The sequence below is a fragment of the Heloderma suspectum genome, chromosome 5 (genome assembly GCF_057233095.1).
Source record: "Heloderma suspectum isolate Gila_16-S chromosome 5, 16-S_ref, whole genome shotgun sequence".
NCBI lineage: Eukaryota > Metazoa > Chordata > Lepidosauria > Squamata > Helodermatidae > Heloderma > Heloderma suspectum.
The window spans coordinates 161450452-161476327 of record NC_139462.1 but is presented as its reverse complement, the minus strand read 5'-3'; the positions used below and the strand labels follow the sequence as shown (position 1 = coordinate 161476327).

At 42.2% G+C, this 25876-nt stretch overlaps 1 protein-coding gene across 29 annotated transcripts in view; it reads left to right on the top strand.

Moving 5' to 3' along the window:
* The window catches only part of CTNNB1 (catenin beta 1), a 35701-nt gene that overhangs the window by 7818 nt on the left and 2007 nt on the right, over positions 1 to 25876 (top strand). Inside the window, exons 1-16 of one of the 29 annotated variants that reach the window (XM_084858088.1) lie at positions 147 to 313; positions 8294 to 8467; positions 12221 to 12376; positions 14137 to 14263; positions 16534 to 16592; positions 17875 to 18102; positions 18181 to 18434; positions 18644 to 18882; positions 18958 to 19159; positions 19583 to 19727; positions 20510 to 20613; positions 21102 to 21440; positions 21648 to 21806; positions 24222 to 24341; positions 24954 to 25104; positions 25179 to 25300. In XM_084858088.1, the coding sequence (XP_084714214.1) occupies positions 16580 to 16592; positions 17875 to 18102; positions 18181 to 18434; positions 18644 to 18882; positions 18958 to 19159; positions 19583 to 19727; positions 20510 to 20613; positions 21102 to 21440; positions 21648 to 21806; positions 24222 to 24341; positions 24954 to 25104; positions 25179 to 25300 (2076 nt within the window). In that variant the 5' untranslated portion in view covers positions 147 to 313; positions 8294 to 8467; positions 12221 to 12376; positions 14137 to 14263; positions 16534 to 16579. Of the gene's footprint in view, positions 1 to 146; positions 314 to 387; positions 585 to 1301; positions 1444 to 1480; positions 1567 to 8293; positions 13266 to 14136; positions 14264 to 16533; positions 16593 to 17874; positions 18103 to 18180; positions 18435 to 18643; positions 18883 to 18957; positions 19160 to 19582; positions 19728 to 20509; positions 20614 to 21101; positions 21441 to 21647; positions 21807 to 24221; positions 24342 to 24953; positions 25105 to 25178; positions 25301 to 25876 lie in introns of those variants that run through there. The other 28 variants (XM_084858086.1, XM_084858078.1, XM_084858082.1 and 25 more) reach the window with 28 other exon arrangements.

The following is a 25876-nucleotide window of genomic DNA, read 5'->3' as shown; positions in this document are numbered from 1 at the left end:
TCGCACGTGCGAAATAAATTTACTTTGCCGATGCTGGGCGACTCGACGGGGGAGAACACCCTATGAACGTATTTTTATTGTTGTACGAAAACACTGTTGCACGACGTCATCTCGATCGCGTATCCAGCTATTACAATCTGCCTTTCAAACAGAAAATGGAAGTCGGGGGCGGCTTTGATTTTTGCTCGTCGAAGCCATCGGAAAAGTAGCTGTTTGCGTTGGCGGCCGCTCCGCGGCAACTGTTTGGAGAGGCACTGCAGAAAGCGCTTCCGACTACGCGAGCCGGGCTCCACCATCTCCTTCCCGAGACCCGGTCGCAGTAACTTAAGTTTTTAAGGAGTGGCTGCTGGGGACGGGAGGGGAAGGCGGAAAGGGCCGGACGACACCAGAGCCGAGTCATGGGGGAGAGGAATGGAAGCAACGTAAACACAACCCCGGAGATCCCTCCCTGGCTTCGCGAATATATTCCAGGCGGCTCTGCGCGGTTTCCTTCCCTCGGGACAACGCAAGTTTGCGGCGCCGCCGCCGCCGCCGGAAACCCCGAGGAGGAGGGGAACGGAGTCGTATTGCCGTTGATTGGTCTGGTCTGATTAACCGCGGGGGTGGGCTGAGGCAGGGGGCAGTTAAAGCAGCCTCCGTCACTTTCGCCAGATGCAAACGCGGTGGTGGTGGTGGGGGTGGGGGTGGGTGGGGGGTGAAAAGTACTGTTGGAGTGGCGCTAAACAGCCTCCGGCATGGAAAGGGAGGCTAACAGGGCGTGTCTACTCAGGTGCAAGCGCCACTGAAGGGAATGGGGCTTACTCCCAGGAAAGGGCGTCTAGCAGGGTGGCCGTCTCAGTCCATGAAAAGCGCCCGACGCTGCAAGGACTTCCTGCCCCTTTAAAAACACGCGCGCGCTGCGGCCAGCTGCCGTCTCTCCCCCTTCTCTCCCCTTCCCGGCTGCGGGAACTCGTCTCATTCCCGGCCTCCAGAAAAAGGTGTCTCTCTTCCAGCCGGCGCTCAGCCGCCGCCGCCGCCCCCCCCCCCCCCCGCCTCATCACACCTCTACTGTTCGCTGGATCCCTGCACCCGTTCTTCCACAGGCTCTCCCTCTGCAGAGTTCCCACAATTCCCCTCCTTTCCGAAACTCTGCTGCCGTAGCCGGGAAGCAGCTCCTTCTCTTTCCTCGCGTGTCTCCCTCCGCCGCGAGCGCGCGCGCGCGCACGAGGGAGAGGAAGGGCGGAGGGGCACTATTTCTCCACCCCCTTTTCCCCTCCTGCCTTGCGCGCCGCTGGGTGGGTTGCCTGTGGAATGCTGCGCGCAGGGCCCGGCGAGGCGGCGGCAGGATACAGTCGAGTCCCCGCACTCGCTATAAGAGGCTCCTTGCGAAGGGCGCCATTTTAAGCCTCTCTCGCGCTCGGGCGGCGGCGGCGGAGGAGGACGGGGAAGACCGTTCCGGGCGCGGTGAGGAGGGGAAAGGCGCCTGCGTGGCCCGTGCTGCGGCTCTAGCCAGAAATAGCAGCAGCGGCGGAGGCGGCTGGAAGCGGGAGCCGCGGGGGGACCCTGCGCCCTCACCTCCCCGCCACTGTTAGTGTCGTTTCGGGGCTCCTTTCGGTCCTCCCCTCCTCACCTTTACTCTTTCGGGCTCTCTTCACAGAAACTTGGGTTTGGTCCCAGCGCTACGGGGGGGGGGGGGGCGGCTGTAAGTGACGGTAGGAGAGAAGGGGGGCTGTATTTTGTTCCACACAGGAAGTGACTGGACTTTGTTGGGTGGGGGGACCCGCTGGTTTGAGCAGGTTTTTAAGCAAGCTTTCCTAGAAAGTGAGGGGAGAATTGTGGGGGGGGGGCGTAAAGAGGGATCCGCGAGGCAGGAAGCCAGAGTTGCTTTGAAGGCGGGGGGGGGGGCGGACAGTCCAGGAGGGTTTCTCTTAATTTGGGATGGGCGAGGGGGCGGGCTGCGTGTGTGGGACAAAGCCCCCTAAGGCTATGGGGTTGGGATGCAAGGGGGCTCTCCTCTCTCTCCCCTTCTGTGCGTGGGTGGAGGGCAAGTTCGCCTTGCTTCAAGGGAGAACGTGTGTGCTTTATGGGGGGGGGGTCCTCAGCGTCCCCTCCTCGAGTGAGATCGGGACCATGAACCCAGGCAGCGGTAGGCGGTGTCTTGTGCTTTGTGGTGTTGGACGGAGCAAGGCTCGTATATCCAGGCGGGCTAGCAGGCAGAACGTGGGCGAGCAGTTGCCGTAGGTCCGAGACGTGCGATGCCGCTGGCGGCCGTGTCTGGGGATCGGGATCTCCGCAAAGGATCGGCTCGAACCGCAGTGGATGGGGGTTGGTGGGGACTGTAGCCGCGGAGCCATTTCGTTCAGACTTACTGGCGGGCTCTCGCCTACAAAGCTTCGACAGGGGGAGGGTGGAGAAAGCGGGGTGGGGGAGAGTCTCGGGTTTGTTTGGATTGTGTGTAATTAACTCCACAGCCTCGCTGCAGTCGGTAGTACCAGATATCTGTTGCATTGTGGGCTTTTTGTCTTGGTTAAGCCTGCATATTTTGCAGGAGAGGCGCTCTTGATTTGTCTAGCCCTGGCCCCTGGAAGTGTGGGGTGGCTCAAATTCCCGCCGTTCTGGATCCAAGCGAAAGCAAAACGTGATGAATACTCAGGCGGATGGCATAATAGCACAACGATCTAAGGGGAGAAGGGTACAGGCGAGCTTCGTATAGGAGGGGGAGGGAAAATGTGCTGCTAAACTTGGTGAGGGTAGGCGGAGTGGTGCCCCTAGGCTTTCATAAACAGTTCAGATTTCTCATTTTGAAGATGCTTCGGTGCGTGTTGATATCGTTATATGGAGGTTTAACTTAATTTGGTTGAAACAAAAACCTGACACTACTGCTTTTCTTTTCCTAGATGGCATTAAAAGTGAAAGTTCTTTTTTTCCCCTCTCTTGAATGTTCAGGGGAAATGTAGGTTTAGCAATATTTAGAATTTGTGGGGATATTAGTCTTCTGATTACTCTGTGTTTATGAGCAGTCACTGGCCTGATATTCTGTATTTAAAGAAACTATTCTTTCTGCCCTTCAAATGTGTAGATTGATAAAAGGCAGATAATATAAGAAACATCCAAAAAGCCCAAGGAAGGTTTTATCTGGGAGCTTAACAGTGAGAACCTGCAATCCTATATACACTTCAATGAGAGTGAGTCCCGTTGAACTCAATGAGAGTGAGTCCCGTTGAACTCAATGAGAGTGAGTCCCGTTGAACTCAATGAGAGTGAGTCCCGTTGAACTCAATGAGAGTGAGTCCCGTTGAACTCAATGAGAGTGAGTCCCGTTGAGTAAGTCCCGTTGAACTCAATGGGACTCGCTTCTGAGTAGAAAAGTATAGATAGAATTGCACTATTTAGAATGCATGCAGTTATGTTTTAATGGTATCTTGCATATAACTGTACTGGTATAAGCACATCAATAAACCTTTAACCATACTCTTAAATATTCCACATAAGCAGCCCAGACCTAGTTTATTTCTGTATGCTTAACCTAACTTGGGAAAGTTCTTCTTGTTCTGCAGCTTAAGTAGCAGTGTTGGAGGCCATTAAACCAGTAGTGCAGTTCTCAGCAAGAAATGTGTATGTAACAGTAGTTATGCTTTAATCTTTTATTGTAGATATGGGGTGCTGCTGTCCTTTGCTGTTCCCCAAAATAATCCAACATGTTTGTAGAATGACTTGTTTTTAACTTAACACTTTAAGCCTCTTTCATAGCTTCTGTAAACAATGAGTTTACCTGAGATAATAAAGTAAAACTGGCTTCTGGGGTTTTTATGAACTGGCTTCATAAAACATGACATACCAGAAAACAAGGTGATATTTGACAAGGAGGATTAAAATGTACATAATACTTTCCTTCACTTTCCTTCACAAAGATTATATATGCAGCCCAAACAAGCTTTACTCTTTGTGTGTTAAGCTAAGTGGAGTCTGCCTTAAGCTTCAATAAACTAGCATTTCTATTTAGAATGAAATCTAAATGCTATTTTGCTTTTAAAAACTAGTCTCTGGCATTTTATGACTACATCGAGAACTCTGGGGCTTCCATCCTGTGCTCTCCTGAACTTTGATTTAGACTGAACTTAAATGTGAAGCTTTCACATGATAAGCTTCTAATGAATTTTTTTTGTTCTAAAACTGAATTGGGTTATTCCTGTATCTTAAACTTAAAACTGTATCCAGGTCTACAGTCTTAAATGAGGACTTAAAATAATTTCTTTTGACTTTAGGATAGCATACACCTTGCTTTCACCTTAAGTTAAAATCTAGTTTATTGTCTAGTATTTCTGCAATCTGATCCTGATGGTTTGACATGAATTGGCTTTCCGTGATAGGATGCTGAGATACATAGCTTAAGTGAACTCTGTATAAGGGAATAGACATGGGACACCTCCCCAAAAAGACAAAACTTTAATTGACAACTAAATCTAGAATTAGCAGTCTCATATGAGTGTGAACACCTCAAACTAAGTGCAAGGGAGTAGTGATTATTACGCAAAACAACTAACTTGCCTCCCTAAAATATGAATGTTTTCAAGTGGCGTTCATATTGTAGGAAGGCCTGATTGTGGTCCTGATTTTTTAGTGTTCTGGTAGAATCTCATTAAGGATAGGACTCAGCGACTCCTGTAACATTAGATTGCCTATTAGAGTATAGGGGAGTTATTTATAGCAAACCTGGTATCCTCCAGATGTCTTGGACTACAGTTCCCATAATCCTTGGCCATTGTCTATTTTGGCTTGGGCTTATGGGAGTTGTATTCTAAAACATCTGGAGGGCACCAGGTTGCCTGCCCCATCTTGATGTTTACACCTCTGCATTAGTGGTCTAGAGATGTAATTAGTTACCTGGAAATAAAAGTTGTGTGTTTTTGTTTCTGGGGTCCCTGACTCAGTTGTCATCCCTCAATGCTTTAGCTACATCAACTTGTTCAGTTTCTAAATTGGGTGATGGTTCAGAAAAAATCCTAGGTGCCTAGTCACTCAAGCTCAAAGACTTGCCATCTAGGCTTCTGAAAATGTTTCAGACTTGTCGTTAAATGTGTGTAGGATATTGTTGAAAGCTTTCATATGAGTTATATTTTAAGGAGGAGGGGAAATGGCCACTGTAGCTTTTCCTCTGATTTCTTCATATTCATGTTATTTCCACAATGTGCATTTGCTGCATGTAGCATAACAAACCTATGTAGGATTATGCACATAAATGAGGTGTTACCTAAGTGAAGTGATTACAGTGAAGGAAAAATTGAAGTGGCCCTGAAACTTATAGTTTGCTTTGGCAAAACCCTAAACACTACACAATCTCAGTTACTATAAAGCAGTGGCAGACAGTTATAGCATGGCTGGTGTCTGAACCTAACTTTGCAGGTCTGTGCTCTGCTCTTTCACTGAGGTATACTGCATTGTACTTGCAAAAGTCATACACCAAAAGGTTGACATATGTTGCTCTTGGGGCTAAATTTCTCTTCCTTGAGAAGAATACAAAGTTAGGTGTGTGTTTTTTCAAGCATGAGTGTAGCAGTTTGGCTCTTAAAGCAGGACTTGGTCAGCATGAACAAAGCCACAATGGAAGGTATGATGGCTACTATGATTTACCAAAGTATAGGAGTATACCATGAAGTATGTTTTTTTTTATAAAATCATGCTTCCAGCTCTATATGTTGATGTTAAGCCCTTATTATGAAGTTAGAAATTTGTGTTCAAGTGTCAGTGGAATTTTGTGGCACAGTATCATGGTGTTCCTATAATTTGAAAGCAAGTGCTTGGTGTTGGGGCAGAGTAATCATGCACTTAGTTCATAAGTGTTGCCCTACATTAAGAATCTAATATGTAACTTCACTGAAAAATTAAAAGCACTAGAGCCATATAGGTCAGTAGCTTAAAGTACTAGAAATCATAAATATTCTTATGGTTGAAATACAGCTGTTTAAGTAGCTAATAAACAGATCCTTCAAAAGAACTGTGGTCTAAAATACAAGATGGGGCTTGCAAAACCCGAAATGAAATGCTTGGGTAGTAATTTTTAAACATATTTTTATTGTGAGTTTTTAATTGTGGCTAGTCTAGTTCCAAACTTTGATCTTCTGTTGTTGATTCAGTTGAGTTTAAAGTTAAACTTGTAACAGTGGAGCAGCTATAGAATTTGTGAAGACTCCTGTTCTGGGGAATTTTTTCAGTGATCGGATGTTTGTGAACAAAATTGTTTTTCAAAAGATCATTGGCAAAAGCAGAATGGTAACCTTAGAACTACCTTACGACAAAATAATACTAATGACAGAAGTGAGGGCTGTAATGTTTCGTTAGAACTGCTTTAATACTTCAAGCAAGCAGTTGCATGTTAGTCTTGGGATGGTCAGTAATTAAAGGCTGTAAGCAGAACTGTAATACAAGACTTGACTTGTACAGAAGATCTCTCTCATTGGGTGGAGAACCTAAAAGAGGAAAGAAGATGTTCACAGTAGTACAAATGGAGTTGAAAGCTTCAGGAGCTCGCTAGCTCAAGTCTAAAGACTGTCATTACAGGAAGAGATCAAAACATTAACTTATCACAACTTCGGGCTTCAAACATGCAGATAATTCACTGAATATCCATATGCTAGGATGTTATAGCAAATTCCACTTATTTGTGTGGTCAGAAACATGCTTACTGTATATACATACTATAGCTTTGCAGACATAGGTAATATGAGGCCCTGATTTGGGTGGGAAATCTAAGGTAGTGCTGCAATGTGTTGTCTTGGGGCTGCCCTTGAAGATGACCTGAAAGTGGGTGTAGTCAGATGGGATTGTATTACATGGATCCTAAGAGAGCTGCAGGTTGCCTGTTTGCTTCTGAGCCCAATTTACAATACTGGTTGGGACCCAGATTCCTGAAGGAATGCCCCTTCTTATACCAACCAGCCCATGTCTGGGGATCTCTTCCTAAGGTGCCTTCCACTTATGTATCAGCTAGGGAAAGAGCCTCCTATATTCTGGAGTTCTGTTAGTGGAACACTCTCCCCTTGGAGGTGTGGCTGGTGCTGACCTTGTAATAATTTCTGTGCCAGGTCAAATCTTTTCTGGTTGCCCAGGCATTTTAAGCTGGTCAGTCAGCTTTATGTTTGTTTTTTTTACCACCTTCTATTGTTGCAAGATTGTTTTTGTTACATATTTTTTTCACTGCCCTGATATCTTTTTGAGGAAGGGTTGTTTATAAATATCCAAACAAAACAAGGGATACACTTTAGTATTGGAAATGAATCAAGCTTGCTGAAGACTACTCTGCCACCATATTTCTTTGGGTGTGGAGAGATAACTAGCATGCCAACTACCTGACCTAACCGACAACAGATCAATAGATCGATGTCAAAATAAGTGCCATAAGTGAATTTCTAGATTCTCAAATAACCACAGAGTCATCCGAAAGTGAACCTTACAATAGTGTTTTACTGTGTTTTGAACTCTAAAGGCCATTACATCCCGGGGGAGTGAACAATTCTGTCTTATTTGCCCCATCATGTGTGGTCTGGCAACTGTTTTTAACTAGGTACCCTGAAAGATTATTGAACTGCTACAAAGTTGTCTGCTGGCCTCAAATACTAACAAACATCTGAGGAAGCATTAAGTTGGAATCTTCCCCAACTCCTAGTACTGTAATTCAAAAGCTCTCTGCATGCATATATGAGGTTAATATATAAGGGTGTACGTAGAGGATATTTTATGGTCTGCTCTTAGTATTGAGGCATTGTTGGTTATTTCTTCTGTTGGAATAGAAATCTTGACAAATAAGGCATTTAATTACTTCTGGCTTCATTTAGCATCAAGCTGCTTCTACTCTTGCAGCCTTCTTTCCATGAAGGGAAGCTTATTGCAACTGAGCTGGCTTTCTATCTTGTCAGGAAAACAAATCTTAAATTGCCTTTAAATAGCAATAGGCAGGCCAAGAACTTAATTAGCTGTCAAACAATACAGAAACTTTTTGGTGCAGGCCAAAGACATTTCTTTTCTCCCAAGCACTTTAGAAAACTAGTTCTAGGGTATTATGGCTGTTTTGTTGATACCTGTGCTCTTTCTTGTTTTGCATTATATTGTATGTTTTAAATATTTGCACTGCATTTTATGTTTTTAGCTGTTCTATGGCTTTTTAATTTTTCAGCTGTTCGTAATCTTCCTAGAGAACATTAGTTATTGGGTGGATTAGAATTGTAATTAAAAATAAACAAACTTCCATGGTCAGAATTAAAAAAAAAAAATATCCCAACACTCTACTAAGCTAGTTGACTTGGCTTTTCTTCTACAGGAGACACTGAGTGGAAGAATTGGGATAAAACTACACAAGGATCTTTAGAAGGTCCTTTCCACAGTCTAGATGCAATTGCATTGAAAGAAATTGAGCTGAAGATTTAACTCCACAAACACAAGGATGAGAAGAGAAATAGGGAGTGTGTGTGAGAAACTTCCTGAAAAATTTGCAGTGAGTGTATTTTACTGATAATCCAAATCCAGGAATTTTAGACTGCATGGTGTATTTTCTGCCAAGCTCAGAACTGAAAACGTTAAGGCGTACTTGCTTAACTTCCTTAGGGTGCAATCCTATGCAGATAGGCAGCTGCCTCCGAATTCAGAAGCGATCACCTATCCAGCGCCGGGCAGGAGAAACACAGAGGGGATCGTTCCCTGCACATTTTTGGCTAGATAGCCGATTTCGGCTGTCTAGCTGAGGGAAGGCAGAGCGGGGGAGGAGACTGCCAGATGACACATGGGATGTGGTGTTCTGGCATTTCCACTCTCCCTGGAATGCCTCCTGGAATGCTCTATTTTGTCCACTCTGCGCTCCTCTTGGGAGCGCGGAGCACGGGGCTGTTCTGCGCTGCCTGCGAGGCAGTGCGGAAGGGGGGAAGTCGGTTCTCCGAGAACCGACCTCGGCATCTAGCCTCTGACTAGCGGCCGTCGGATTGCTCCGTCCCTTAGTTGAGATTCTTTCATAACACAGTATATAAATCAGAGTAAGACGCTATTGTAAGTAAGACACTAGATGGAACTAAGATGCATTCAGCTAAAAAAAAAAGTCATGCTTGGACATAGCACATGTAGAAAATGTATTGCGATCGAACAGGGTTGGTTGAAATAACCTGTACACCAAAAATTGAATATCAGAAGTAGCAAGAGGAACACAGGAGCAGAAATAAGCATGTGGATTATGGGAGAGTGATCCCTTTCTGCTGTAACCTAGTAGCTGCAGGACAGTAGCTTGTGTAGCACTGTCCTGATCAGGGTGCATTGATTTATATCAAAAAGAAATAAAGGCCTGTTTAAATCAGGTTTCCCATTAATACTACTTCATAGTTTCAAAATGGTGCAAATCTGACCACTAAATCATGTTAATTTACAACTAGAGAAATATTTACACTGTTTAATTCTTACAACCAGGTCTTGCATCGATTTGTCACACTGCATTTATCTGACATTTTCCTTTTTTACTGATAGAGTAGAGGTATGGAACAAGTTACCCTCCAGATATTAGATTGCAACTCCCATCAGCCCTATCCGCCAGTGATGTGGGTTTTCTGGAAAATTAGGCTAATTTGCATAGGGTTATTTGCTCCAGAAAATTCAGTTGGAAGATAATTAGAACATGATTTAATTTAGTATGTTTACTAAATACAAACAAAGTAAACAGCAAAACTAAAAAAGTACCCCATGTTAGTTTTTTGTCAGTATATCACAAGTATTTGACCTGAACTATTGGGAGAGGGGGGTGTTAGGGCACACTTGGTGGGATTTAAATGTTATATTATGCAGACATTTTTTATTGGAATACTTGTGAAAATTTAAAAAACAATAACATGTACTTCCCTTATGTTGTTTAATTGCAAGAAATAATCAAAGGTACTGAAATCTGTTGACACACTAAGCCCTCCGTAACCTGGTGTCCTCCAGATATTTTGAAGTGCAACTCCCAGCATCCTTTAGTCAGAATGCCTGGCTTGGGATACTGGAAGTTGGAGTTCAACTCATGTGAAGGACACCAGCTTGGGGAAGGCTGCACTAATTAATTTTAGCAACCGAAAGAACTGCATGATATGCTGTCCACCGCTCATCAATTTCAACAGAGTTCAACTCTCTTTCTCTGAGGTTGTTGGGGCACCTTCAATTTCGCTGTCACAACTTATTAGTTCCATTTCACTTTGAGAGAGAGATTTCAGTAATACATGTATTCACTCACGTACTTGCTAGGGATAATCACTTGAAAAGCATTAATTATAACTTTGAAACTGCCAAACTTGCCTAATGTTGTATTTGCAATTGGCATCTATTAGTTGTTACCAATGAACTTATGAAATGGAAATTTTCCCGTGGAAAAATAAAGCACTGGAAAACCCTCTGTTTTGGAAAAATTTCCATCCCGACATCACAGCTATCCAGCATAACCAGTGGTGACGGATGATGGCAGATGCGGCTCAACATCTGGAGGACCACACATTCCCCATCCTTGCTATAGAGAGAATATATTTAGAACATTCCCATCTAGAGTTGGTCTTGTGTTCAGCGGCCATGATAGTAGTGAGGTTAAGCACTAGAATATAGGGACCAGCAGCATGAACAGTTTTGTCTTCCCAATGTCGCTCCTTTCTGCTTCACTCTGCCTTGGCTCACACCCACCTCTCACAAATAAAGTAGCAAGCAAAAATGACAGTGACTGGGCAGAGTACACTGTTTTCATTGGGTGAAAATGAAATGTTTTCATTTGGGGGTGTAAATACTCATATTTGAGAAATGTTCCAAGCAGGTTCTTCATATCTGTAGAACCCCCCCCCCCAACTCAATTTACCTGGTAGACATTGATTCAGTTTAGAGATTAAGGGTGCAGTCCTATGCACGTTTAGGCAGAAAAAAGCCCTACAACTTCCTGTGTGGCCTAGCCAGCATGGTTGGCTGGGGCGTGCTGGGAATTGCACCCTAAGTGTAGGACTAACATAGGATTGCACCCTAAGTCTAGGACTAACATGGTTATATGCAGATTATTTAATAACAAATTCATTATTTAAGAGAAACGTGTGTATGTGTATAGTTAAAGAATCTGATTTAAATTGAATTTAATTTTAAAATGTCTATTCTTATCCACCCTGCTCCTGATCTAAATAAGATCTCTGTGACATATGTGACCTGCTAGATAAAACAACAGTTTTTTCACCCTTTCTTTTCTATGTAGAACAGTTGGAGGAAGAAAGTGGCTTGTTAACACTAGACAGTGGTGTCTCTAAAGGTAGAGAAGGGATGAGCTTCTTTACCATGACCACTTTCAATTAAATGTCTATATCCAACTTAAGTTTCAGCTACAGAATTCAAACTGACTGAAGTGGTAGCACTGGATTACCTGCCATGCAAGTAACTTGTCTAGTTGAAGTATGCAAGCAAAATATAATTGTATTTTTTTTCTAAAATTGGGAAATTACTAACATGTCCAGAATTAACCCTTTCTGTGCACTTGAGATGAGTCTTAAGGATGCATCCAGATGTAAATGTAGTGCTAAAATTCTAGACATATTTTATCTAGTAGTAGAATTATGACCCCCCATATGATGGGTGGGAGAAGCAGACTGTCTCTGTAGGGAGAATTGCCTGGGTGTCTTCAGCTTTGCTTTAAACAGTATACACTGCAGTTGTGGGGAGTGTAGCCTTGAATTAAATTAAAAGGGAAAGATTGCAAAATGGTAGGGCAGTGCAAGTGAGGATATAATTTTGCTAATGTTCACCACATTTTTCGTTTAGGTGAGAGCTGCTGCTGAAATAGTGGAACAGAGAGGACACAGTTTCTACCAAATGGGGGTTGTGGAGAATAAATAAGTCTTCCCCCAACCTGGTGCCCTCCAGATGTGTTGGACTACAACTCACATAATTATTTTGGGAATTGTAATCCAACACATCTAGAGGGCACCAGATTGGGAAGACTGTTCTAAATTCTAAGGAGGATTGGAGAAAGGTGTGCTTGTAACCTAAACCATTAGGTGCCTGTCATACTTGCTCAGTCAGTCTTGTAGCACTAAAAATGCAATGGAAGCATTATTTGTGTGAGGTGAACTTTCCTAGCAGCAGCACCTGCAACTTGCTGCTGAAAACACAAAATTGCTGCAGTATCTAAGTGGGCAAGGGAAAGGTTATTGGCTTATGTTGGGAATATGCTGTTAGTCTGAGAAGGCTCTTAATTATTTTGGAAATATTTCAGATCAGACCTACAAGTATCAAGGCTAAAGACCTAGACACTGTACTGAAACTGAGGAAAAGTATGCCTTTTTAAAGTACATGTGAATGTTAGATTGAAAACAGTGAAACCTTGAGACTACTCTTCTCACATTGGAAGTTTAAACTTGGCGATATTGCGGTTAAGTATAAGCAGTAAAAAAATGCGAGTTTAATGTAAAAGTGCTACCATGGCATGTTATTGGGTTAGTAAATTTCTCTGCATGTGGTCATAACCTTGGTGGTAACAGAATATTGTTTAATAACAGCCCCACTTGTCCAAATGGTAGAACATAATTTATACTGAGGTCTTAGTTTCAGTATTTAATACAGATACGGCATTACATACCATTCGAAGAATTATGGGTGTCTTGAATTAAACTATGAATTTGCCTGCATAGTTTGATCCTAAAATTGTCTAAATCTCTCTGGAGCATAGAACTACTGTCAGATGGAAGAAAAGGAATTGGGGTGGGGTAGGATGGACCTCAGCCCTGTGTGTACACCATATATCAGTTACTGAATAAGGATGAACACTTGAAATCTCCACTTTAAACTGTGCATCGAGAAATCCAGGTGATTTACCTGGCTTAAGGAGGCTTGTAGTCTTTCTCACTTGTCCATGCCCTAGTCCATGGAAAAATTAGGAAGAAGAATCCTACGGGTGTGTAAGCCACAGGCAACAGTTCAGGATGATCTAGAAGTCAATATGGGTGCACACGTTCCTGTCTTGCAAATGTGGGTAGACTAGTGCTGGAACACAGATTTTTCACTTGTACTTCATACAAACTAGGTTCTGTGCTAGTTTGATACTAAGCCATGTCTGACAACAAGCTTTTAAATAGCCTGTGCCAACTAAGAATTCTTACCAGGAAAGGTAAGCTTTAAAACAAACCAGAATTTTTGGACTATTGTCCCATCATTTCTGATGATTCATCATGCTTCCTAGGGCTGATGGGAGTTAACATCTGGAGGGCACCATGTTGTAAAAGGCTGGGAGAGATGAAGCTCAGGACTAGAACCTGCTGTGGGTCAGTACATTATTCCTTTTATAAATAAGGAGAAACAAGCCATCTTGGCCTGTAGATGTATTATATTGTGAAACCTTGTGATTGCATGTTGCAGTGCTGCTTCCAGCAGAGCTGAGCTGGTAACCAGGATTGCCTGCATGGTAGTACTAAATTGGTAGGCAAAAAATCCTTTTAGGTACAGTGGGTGCCTGCCTTTGCCCCAGAAAAAGATTAAAATTGTAATCTTAAATACAAATATGGATGCCTATAAATTTAAGCTGACTCCTTGTATTGAACATCATATTTCTAGATCTGGTGTAATGTAGTGGCTAAAGACTGAGCTTCAAATCAGGAAGCCCCCCCAGTTTGAATCTCACCTCTACTATGAACTTGCTAGGTGGCCTTGGGCAAGCCACGTCCTCTCAGCCTTAGACTACCCCCGCCACCATTTACAACATGGGAAAATAATACTGACTTATTTTACAGGGTTCTTGTAAAGATTGCCACTAGATAATCTATGTGAAGTACTTTGAACACTTGAAAGCACTATACAAATTTTAAGTACATTGATACTAATATTGCCTACCAATGCTCTCCATTTTGAAAGTAAAAATCTTGTCCATATTATCATTAGGTAGTGGGCATACAGGGTAAGTGCTTTTAATTTAAGTTTTTAGATTAGAATTTGCTTAGTAACTGTAGTTCATCAGGCTAAAACTAGGTAAGCTATGAGCAGATAATCTGCTCTGATTTGAATAGTTGTAAAAATGTTTTCAAGCCTATTCAGGAAATCTGTGCTCCACCCTTATTCCAAGGTAAACTAACTTGGATAAATATTTGCAATATATTCGAAGTGGTAAGTTTGTCATCTCCTGCACCTTGTTAATTATAGGTTCAATGTTCACAACTGCATTGCAGCTTGTAGGAAGCTACTGAGAGGATTCTGGTTCTTTGACTGGTCTCCAAAGCTTTCTTCATATGATGAATGGGACACTGCTGTAGGTCCAGTGATTAACTAGGTTTGATTTTAAAAAAACATTACCTTGTATTGGATTGTTGACACAAATGGATGTGTGTTTGTAAGTCTCATCTGATAAAACTGTTGCTTTATTCTGTCTTGGATTCTGTTATATATAATCTGATATGGGTCTCGTAATCTATAATGGATTGAAAATAGAGGATGTTTGTAACGCTGTGACTCCTGCAGCAAAGGATGGCATCTTTCTTGCTATAAAACTAATGCAGTTACAGCAAATCTTAATTTCATGACCGCTGAGATATCCCAATGTTCAGTTTGTTAAACTGCCCTGAAATCTTCAGTTCTGAACATCTTCATCTAAAAGTTGATTTGCATTGAATGTGCTATGAGACTTGTTTTCTGCATACACATTCTTGTCCGTTGGATTCACAACTAGATGGAAAACAATTAAAAATTTCTGCACCACAGTGTCTCAAAACCTTGGCTTATGCTAATTCAGCATAGCAGGTATTGGTTGTAAGATGCTAAATCAATTTCTTGAGGGGTTGTACTGCTCTGAACTTCTGCATAACTTTTTGTAATGCCAGCAATAATTCAAGAAGGTACCCAGGGAGTAATAGGAATTTCACTGTTGGAAATGTGAGAGCAAGTAAAATCTAGTAAGATTAGTTTAGAGATGGTGTCACTAATAGTATTGAATGCCTTGAAAGTTTTTCAGAGGGCATATTAGAAATGTGCACTTAACTGTGCTTTAGAATGTGAGTGAACAGCTATTCAAAAGACCCACTCCTGAACGTCATCAGACCATGTGAGGATTCAGATCAGTTGACTTCTGATTTACTTATAATTACACTGTTCAGTCCAGTTTTTTTACTTCAGACATAGATCTTTTGCAAAACTGATTTGGACCTATTTACATAGTACACATTTTGGGTGGGGCTGAAACTGTCAAAAGGCAAGGTGTTTGGGGCCTTGGAAAGCAGCTGTGTATTAATGCTAAGGAATTGCTGCCAGAATTCAGTGACAACCGTGACGGTGGTCTTAAAAGGCCAGGAGGTTAAAATTGCCCACCCCTGCTCTATAGCATTATTCCCATGGAGATCACCAAAGCTTTTGTATTTATGATACGATGACTACATTCCTCATTATTCTAGACAAAAAGACAATCCAAAGTATAATACAAACCTTAAACTATTAAGTAAAGGTTTACATAGCATTTAATTACAAGTTTGTAAAATCATTTACACAGCATTTAAACTAGGCATAGTATGGTTGATGGTGAGCAGAAAGACTACATAAATTCACCAGCAAGAAAATGTTGAACTATAAAAGTAGAGTTTAGAGTTGTACCTACAGCTGATCTTGAGTTAATTGTTGTATCTCCCAAGAACCCAATCCCTCAGCGTCTCTCGAGAATGGCAAACTTCCACATGTGCTACTAGTTTAGCAAAAGAGGGCAAGTTAGGGAACACTCTTTAGTTGGTGCGAGTGGAAAGAAATGGTGTGAAGGAGGGAAGCAGAAGAAACTATATTTGGCTCTTTCTTGCTGAGCAGAGTTGAGGGCTTTGTTGGAAAGTGGTGAATGTATGGAGTATAGCCATCTGACACAAACCTAATCCATTTTGCCAGTTAACCACTGCATTTGAAGTTAAAATACTTTTTCTATGATAGCAAAGGTGCATCCCCTTTATCCAGCTGTGAAGGGACTAATCTTTAGGAAGTTTAGACCATAGTAGTTCAGATCCTATAGCAATTGCATTGCCATCAAGGTCCCTTTGAGCTGCTGTTGCGATACCTCCAACATCAACATCACTGGGGCTAGGAGTGGTGCCATTCCTTCCTCCATTCTAGCTCAGTCATACCACATTAATTTCTTTCCAAGGAAACAATCCCACGTTTAAAAGCAGTGTTGTTCTCACCGCACTTCTTCAAGCAGGGAGACTCCCTTTTGAAGAAGGTCATTGGTAGCTTATTTGCATTTATATACAAACATACAGGATGAACAGCAGGTTATATGCAAATATACAGGCTGACCAGCTGTGGAGTCCTAGTTTAAGCACTCCCAGCAGACAGCCAGAAGCCCATTGCTCCCACATCAGACCTCCAGAGAGGCAGCTTCCCAAACTGCTGTTAGTTTACAGAGCCCAAACATAGTGCTCTCTGTATAGGTCAGCCTATAAATAGTGTAATAAAGTCAACTGGTCTTTTAAATAAAACTGTCTAATTATTTGTTGGAATAGGGTTTAATATGTACTACTACTAAAACCTAAAGCCATATGCCTTAACTACATTTTAAAAAATTTGTTTTAGGGTCTGAAGTGCAGCAGACCACAGTTCTGGGAGCACAGCAAGGAACATGGCAACCCAAGGTGTGTGTGTATGTATAAATAAAGTTGCTGACAGTTCATCTTGAGTTTATTTAAACTGGACATTCTGGGTGTGAGCACCAGTTCTCAAAATAACAGCTTCGTATATCTAAGAAATCAAGGCCACATGGAATTGATCTGTTCTGGTAGCTTCACTATATCTTGATTTCAGGTTTATATTGAACAAAGCAAGTATCTTGTTTTCAGTTGCAGAGGAAAACTCTGAAATGACTTCCCTTTCCTGCTACGTTCAATACATGCAGGCTTCTGGGTGGGCTGTTTAACTTGGCACAACTCCACAACACCCGCCCACCCCGATTTAACTAACATCTGTTCAGTTTAACTTGTACTTGTGGGAATCATGATGCTATTCTGTATAAGAATTCTCATGACTGGGTTTAACCTTAATAGTTGCTACATTGATCAGGATTGTTTAGGTTCTTCTAATACTGGTTATCTTCTATATTGGTACTGTTGCACTCATGTCCTTGCTTGTGGGTTTCCTGTGAGCAGCTGGTTGGCCACTGTGAACAGAATGCTATTATTTATTTATTGCATTTATACCCCGCCTTCTTTCCTCTTGCAAGGAACCCAAGGTGGCTTACATTATCCTCATCCTCTCCATTTTATCCTCACAACAACAACCCTGTGAGGTGGGTTGGGCTGAGAGTGTGTGACTGGCCCAAAGTCACCCAGTGAGCTTCCATGGCCGAGTGGGGACTAGAACCCGGATCTCCCAGTTCCTAGTCCAACACTCTTGCCACTACACTACACTGGGCTCATGCTGGGTGAGATGGACCCTTGGTCTGGTCCAGAATGGCTTTTCCTATGTTCTTATATAAAACAAAGGTGGGATATAAATTCTTAACACTCAAGGTGGCTTGCAAATAGAATTTAAGGTTATTATATTTTGAATTCAAAATTGGCAATGAAACATTTTAGTTTAAAAGAAGACAGGGACAGCAGATAGAAGCAAGAAACATCAGCTTGAATAGCCTATTCCCTTTTGAAATAAGGCAATGAGAATATCAGGAAAGGGGCAAGCTAGACTTGCCTAGAAAGGGAGCTCCACAGCTAGGCACAGCCATAGAAAAGACTCTCCCTTGTGTCTTAACCTATCACAATTTTGTTAGGACACAGAAGAGCTTCTTAAACAGATCTTAAAGAAAACAGTGATTATATAAACGTTTAGTGTCTATGGCTTATATCACAAGTGAAATAGAATTTTGCTGAAGTGACAAATAATGTCTTAAGGAAGCTCATTTTAAACACTAATCTCTTGCAGCTGACTTGATGGAGTTAGACATGGCAATGGAGCCAGACAGAAAAGCAGCTGTCAGCCACTGGCAGCAACAGTCATACCTGGATTCTGGTATCCATTCCGGTGCCACAACAACAGCTCCCTCTCTGAGTGGCAAAGGGAACCCTGAAGAGGAAGATGTTGATACCTCCCAAGTTCTGTATGAGTGGGAACAGGGGTTCTCTCAGTCCTTCACCCAGGAGCAAGTTGCTGGTAGGTATGATCTCATAACTTTGCTAATTGCTCACATGTTCATCAGTTACACATAAACAGTTCTTATTCCTGTTCCAGATATTGATGGACAATATGCTATGACCCGAGCACAGAGAGTGCGTGCTGCCATGTTCCCAGAAACATTGGATGAAGGCATGCAAATTCCATCAACACAGTTTGATGCTGCTCATCCGACGAATGTGCAACGCCTTGCTGAACCATCCCAGATGTTAAAACATGCTGTTGTTAACTTGATAAACTACCAAGATGATGCAGAACTTGCAACTCGTGCTATCCCAGAACTGACCAAACTGTTGAATGATGAGGATCAGGTATGTGCATATCATGTTAAGTTGGTGAGTAATATTTTTCTGTGAGCCTCCTGAAGGACATGGAGTTGGGGCTGTGCCATTTACATTGGAGGCATGCATGAATGTACACATTTGTTGTGTTTCTGAAAGTGCTTTAGTGATCTCATTTTCAAACTCTGAAAACTTACTTGAGCATCTAAAGAAATACTGATTTCAAATGCTTTTTCTAGGTGGTAGTAAACAAGGCTGCAGTTATGGTCCATCAGTTGTCCAAAAAAGAAGCTTCTCGCCATGCTATCATGCGTTCTCCTCAAATGGTATCTGCCATTGTGCGTACTATGCAGAATACAAATGATGTGGAAACTGCCCGTTGTACTGCAGGTACACTACATAACCTCTCTCATCATCGTGAAGGCTTGCTGGCAATCTTCAAATCAGGAGGCATTCCTGCTCTCGTCAAAATGCTCGGGTATGTTGATCAGCATTGCCTCGTAACATCTAGCAGTCTGGAATGAATGCTTGCTAACCTGAGCTTTCTTTATAGTTCGCCGGTGGATTCTGTACTGTTCTACGCCATTACTACTCTTCACAATCTTCTGTTGCACCAAGAAGGTGCCAAAATGGCTGTTCGTCTAGCTGGAGGCCTACAAAAAATGGTTGCCTTGCTCAACAAGACAAATGTTAAATTTTTGGCCATTACAACAGACTGCCTTCAGATTCTTGCTTATGGTAATCAAGAAAGCAAGGTAACTATCAAACACTTTAAAGTATTCGATCATGGAGAGAACAGCTAGCAATATCTTGGCAGACAAAAGCACTCTGGTGCCAAACACTTCTACAGCTGAATCCTGCATGCTCACTACTTGGATGCTGCAGGTAGTCCTTCGGACTGCTATGGGTATAGTCTTTAGGACTGTTAAAGGCCAAGAGTCAGCACTGCATAGTAGTTAGTTTCAGACTAGAACTGGGGAAATGCAGGCTCAAATCACATCTCAAACATACAGTGAGTAGCTCCCAAGAGAGCTTTATCTCATCCTAACCTACTTCACAGGGTTGTTGTAGGGACAAAAGGAAGGGAGGGCTATGTACACCATCTTGCGCTTGGAGGAAAGGTTGGGTTATAAGTGAAATAAACTGCTTTATTAATTCAAAAAATCTCTCTTTTGCAGCTTATCATTTTGGCAAGTGGTGGACCCCAGGCTCTAGTAAACATAATGAGGACCTATACTTATGAAAAACTACTATGGACCACAAGTAGAGTGCTGAAGGTGCTATCAGTCTGCTCTAGTAACAAACCAGCAATTGTTGAGGCTGGTAAGTACCTCGCTCCTTTTTAATAGCACCATTGTTGAGACTTGTTACCTTCATGCCAAGTGTTGGTGCTACCCTTACTCTGTGTATGCTGTAATCAAAGGTTGCAACCTACTATGTGGAATTTTCAAACCAATTGGAGTGGTTCAGGTTAAGACAATATCTGCAGTAAAGTGCTTCCAGCTAAAACACAGGTGTTGTCATACCACGTTAGGGTGGAAGGTATCTACTGACTGCTGTGTATTATGGCCCAATTAGGGAGTTAAGACTTCTTAAACTGGTGAAGCTAATGCTCTTGAATCATGAAGAGATGCTATAATTAGTACACTGTGTGATGTTGTGTCAAGGATTCTGACCGTTGTGTGTGTGTGTGTCATGAAGTTGTGCATGAACCAAACTGGACTTTAAAGACCTTGATACATGGCAGATTAAAGAGAAACAAGCAGCTTGGTGTTAGGCGGAATCATTCAGCTGTGGTCCATAGCTATGTTGCACTACAGATAGACATGGTTGCCTGTTTTTGAGATAGGAGATACATTTATGTGTGATCGTTTTATTGAATTCACTGGTTTATAGCTCAGATGAATCTGAACTGATCTGTGTCATACGAATTAAGAGTTGTTTTGGTAAAGGAGTGGCAATACGCAGAACTGCAGCAGTTCCAATGCTTCTTAACCCAAGTTTTCATTTAAAAAAAACTGGTCATTATAGTGAGTTTAGGGGTCTGACTTACAATATGGGAAAGAGGTACATGATGATGTAGAGCCTAACTGATTGATCTTTAGGTGGAATGCAGGCCTTGGGACTCCACCTTACAGATCCAAGCCAGCGTCTCGTTCAGAATTGTCTCTGGACCCTTAGAAATCTCTCAGATGCTGCAACTAAGCAGGTAAAGAACAGGAACTTGAAAAATACTCTGAAATGCTCAAAGCTATAAACTGTTGCGGAGTGTCTGAAAATAATCAAGGGCAGTATCCAACTTATGCCATTGATGTTGCACTGGCATAAGCGACCTCTACTATACTACCAGTAGCTTATGCTGGTCTGATGGGTTTTCTGGGGGAAGCCTTTCTCCTCCCCCACCCCACCTTGGTATATAGCCAAAAGCAGCAGGAAAAAGAATAGTCCTGGTGAACGGTGTTGCTAGGCTAAATCTGCTTAGGTCCTTTCCACTGTGTATACTACTTTGAGAAGCTCTATTTAATCTATGACCAGTCATCCACTGAATCCTGGCCCTGGCTGACACAACCCACAGATGAGGGTGGGATAGTAAAAATAACAAATGCAATACATAACAGATCTGTGGGCTATATAAGGATTATTACTTAGTGTCTTGTAATTAATGACAGGGTGAAAATGCACCCTTTCTTGTTACAGGAAGGCATGGAAGGTCTTCTGGGGACCCTTGTGCAGCTTTTAGGATCGGATGATATCAATGTTGTAACCTGTGCTGCTGGAATCCTTTCTAACCTTACTTGTAATAACTACAAGAATAAAATGATGGTGTGTCAAGTTGGTGGAATTGAGGCTCTTGTGCGCACAGTTCTCCGAGCTGGTGACAGGGAAGACATCACTGAGCCAGCTATCTGCGCACTCCGTCACCTCACTAGTCGGCATCAAGAAGCTGAGATGGCTCAAAATGCAGTGCGTCTCCATTATGGACTTCCAGTGGTGGTTAAACTCCTGCATCCACCATCTCACTGGCCTCTTATCAAGGTGAGGCTATCTGGTAACCTGAGTTACCAGCACAATCCTATCTTTGGAGTATGGAAGAAAGAAATGCACAAAATGCAGTTGGTTATGAGGCTGGCTAATGAGGGTGGGGAGACTCCACAGTCAGAAGATTTAAGTAATGAAGCTAGGTTTGCATGAATGGTTTGCAGTATGTTATACCTTTTCTAATCGCCTTCCTTGTAATTGCAGGCTACTGTTGGTCTGATCCGCAATCTTGCCCTATGTCCAGCAAATCATGCCCCACTGCGTGAACAAGGTGCTATTCCAAGACTAGTGCAGCTACTGGTTAGAGCACATCAGGATACCCAGCGTCGTACTTCAATGGGTGGCACCCAGCAGCAATTTGTGGTACATGGTTCTTAATGAATAGCATTGATCAGTGTATCAGGATCTCCCTTAGCTAGCCAAAGTTGCAAATGATATTGTATGCTAACTTTATTGTGTTTAGCCGTAGGCCTTGCAAATCTCATATCCATCCATTTATGCCACAGTTTAGTAATTTACAAAATGTACATTGACAGCATACATAAAATATCTCATAATTAAAACTGAAACTTAACTCATTTAAATCATTAACAACATTCACTAAAGCATGCACATAATTCCTGATTCCTGTGGCAGATAATGCAACCTTGTAAGTAATGTAACCCTGGTTATCTAATTAGAGCTCTGTCATGAGGTCTTGAGGTGTTTTATCCAGGTACTGTTAAAAAAACATTTGCTGCAGGCTTTTCCCTTGAGTCAACATATAGTGGGCAGACTAATAAGTAATGGATTGTATTTATAATATAATTGCATCCAAAGATACATTGGGGTTGTTTGCATTACACGACAGCCCACAGTGCGGTCATTTAACCCATGGTGAGGCTGCGACACACGTGGCTGTCAGGTTGACTATGCAGTCCCCGCCTGAGGATTGTCACGTCATGCGAACCCGGTGAGTGTATGTTATGCAATGGGTTTGCAGGACAAGACAGCCCCAGAGTGGGGCTGCGTATTCAACCTGGCACCTTCAGGTGTCATTGCATGTCATCTTAGCCTTTTTTCTCTTGCTGCTTCCTACCTGTATACCTTCCTTTGAGATATGTAGATGGCAGTACTTAGAATGAGGGATATTGGGGAAAACCATAACTGATTCAAGTGAGTTTGGATTTCTATGAATCCACGTCCTATGATTTGTATGAATCTGAACAGATTCCACAGCGGACTGGCTTTTTCTGAATCACATGGACTTGTGGACATGTTTTTTACTTTTTGGGGAAGGGGGTTATGCAGTGGAACAAAATTCTCATACTTCTCTAAAAAACCCAAAATCCGATTGTGTGAATGAGCAGACAACAGAACAAAAGACGCATGACAATCCCTGAAACATAGACAGAACAGATTGAACAAAATCTGTATATCCCTACTTAGAATTCAAGTTCTGTAGATGCCATGCATAACTGGGGAGAGAAGGTCATGTCTAAAGATTTGCCCCGGTGTGGTGGTGGCTAAACTTTTCTCATATGGAAAAACTAATTTGACTAATGACTGCACAATCTTTCTAGGTGTTGTAGCAAAAAACCCCAGTCCCTCAGAGTGAAAGTGGTCTAAGGCCAATAATTCTTCACTGGTTAAATCATAATGCCAACTTGTTTTGACATCTTTGTACCCAGCCCCTGATCCTTGTCCAGCCAGCACAGCTTAATGCTGAATGAAAAGGAAGATACTAATCTGAACCAGTATTACCAGTACAAGTTCGATAACAATGGTTGGTAACCCACATTCAGCTCTAAAAGGAGCTGATGGTGTCCCGGAGGACTAGGAGCATCCTTAGAAATTTAGAAATATGTTCTGCAGAATTTCCAGTTCTCATTTTATTTCCCCCCTTCCCAAGTTCGGCCGCATATAATAATTGACCTTTGGGGCGGCAGGGAATCTAAACTGTTATTGGTTCTGTTTGCAGAGTTACTGCAGTAAAATATTGCAACTGGGTTGCTGCTGAGGCAAATTCTAGATCAGCCTTCCCCAACCTGGTGCCCCACAGATATTTTGGATGACTGCTTGGGAATTGTAGTAGCTATAGTCCAAAACACCTTGAGGTTGGGGAAGGCTGTTCTAGATCAAAACTACCAAATCGGAAGAACTTGCAGGTTGATTTCAGTAAGTGTGCACTAAATACAAGGCCTGCTAATCATGACATATCCTTCTGCTGTGAACAAAATGGTTATAAGCTTCGAAACTGCAGTGTCTAAGGCAGGGGTAGGCAACATGATGCCTTCCAGATGTTTTGAACTAGAACTCCCATAATGCCTCAGCCAGCATCGCCAGTGGTCAGGTATTCTGGGAGTTGTATTCTAAAACATCTGGAGGACACCAGGTTGCCTATCCCTCAGTTCACTAAACAAATTTACATACTCTTATATGGATTAGAATTCTCACTTTGTCCATACACGTGTGTAGAAATCCCCTCTTAACATTTGCTTCTAATAAAAATCTACAGAACAGATTCTTCAGCTTCTCCTAAGCACTTTGTTAAAGCCCCAATCCGTTGCAAAATTTTAAAGTAGAAAAATTTCATTCTTGGAAACTAACCATTCGTTTGATGGCCTGTATTTTGGAAAGTTAGCCTGATTGTTGAATTAGAACATATAAGAACTTCCAAGTAGATGCAGATCTGGTTCTTTGTAGAGAATGTCCAAAGATGTGTTTGTGAAGGCCTAATTAATGAATACCTGATGTAGCAATGTGTTAACCCCCTCACCCATTATGTTCTATGTGCAGGAGGGTGTACGTATGGAGGAAATAGTTGAAGGCTGCACTGGGGCTCTTCATATCTTGGCTAGAGATGTCCACAATCGAATTGTAATTAGGGGTCTAAACACCATTCCACTGTTTGTGCAGGTATGTGAAGCCAAGGAAGTACTTGAATAATTATGCTCTCATGGAAAAGTGCAAGAATTTTTTTTAAAAATCTTGATCTGAATTCAGCTATGATTGAATAGTCATGTTAGCAGTGTTTTTTTAGCCCGCGCTGTCTGCATTTGCAGAGAAACGTAGAATTTTGTATTGAGTGCAGAACTTGGCATCCTTAGAATCCCTCTAAAACAAGTTAAAACTTTGAAAGTATGTTGGGTGAAACCCTAAAGCAAGTAGTATGTTGGTAGGATTTCCAGTGGTCAGAAAGACAGGCTTGGTAATAGGCATAGCCTTCCTCTCCCACAAGTAAAGGACATATGCTTATTTGTTTTGTGATTAGCGCAACTTAAACCAGTGAGAGAACTCTGATTTCTGTAGTGATGTAGATACTGCCCAGTCCTGGATATTTACTTCCTCTTGGTGATGGCAACAAATTTGATTTTTGTCAAAGACAGTGTAATTCATGGTTGATCTAGCTGTGGTATTAAATGGAGAAGGTGCTCACCATGCCTGCTCGTAATCAAAACTTCAATCCTGGTCATTTTGTGTTTATGAAAATAGGCGACTGTCTGATGCAGTGTTTTCCCCTACTCCTAGTTGCTGTATTCCCCTATTGAGAACATCCAGAGAGTGGCTGCAGGTGTATTGTGTGAATTGGCTCAGGATAAAGAAGCAGCTGAGGCAATTGAAGCAGAGGGAGCTACAGCACCACTGACAGAGCTTCTTCATTCTAGAAATGAGGGTGTGGGTAAGTGAAGTAGGGAGAATTGGGCTTGGTTCAGTTCTGGGTTCCTCTGCTAAAACTTTCTTCTCCTTGAACAGCAACATATGCAGCTGCAGTGTTGTTTAGAATGTCGGAGGATAAACCACAAGACTATAAGAAACGGCTCTCAGTTGAATTGACCAGTTCTCTCTTCAGGACTGAACCAATGGCTTGGAATGAGGTGCGCTTATTTTATTTATTTAATAAGTTTATATACCACTTAATATATTTAAAAAATATCTCTAAGTAATAGTACTAAGTTGTGTCCATCTAACACTTTCTATTCAAAGAATTAAATTTGGACTTTGTATGGGTTTCAAATAGAGCTCTATGTGCAAACAATGGTACCAACAAAGGGCAAACTTGCCTTCATTAGAGCTTTGTTGTGCTTCTAAATGGCCTTGCGTGAGAGTGAGCCTTTGGGTGCCCAGTTTTAGGCAGTCTTGATGCCTAATATGCTTTCTGGTAGTTGCTGTTCAGTGTTCCTAGCTAGCAAAACTGATTGGACTCTTAATGCCAAGTTAATAACCTGAATAAAGCATCTCGTATAAAGCATCTCATGGTTGCACTAGAGAACAGGGCTCCCAATATTAAAGCTTCTAAAATAATGAGACAGTATTGCAGCAATAATTCTAAGTCTAGAATGATCCAACACAGCTCTTTCCTAGCAAAGCAACTTGACCTGCTTCAGATGAGACTTGCTACATAGAAAAATAGCAGGAGCTGCCCATTCCATACTTATTGCTGAAAAACTGGT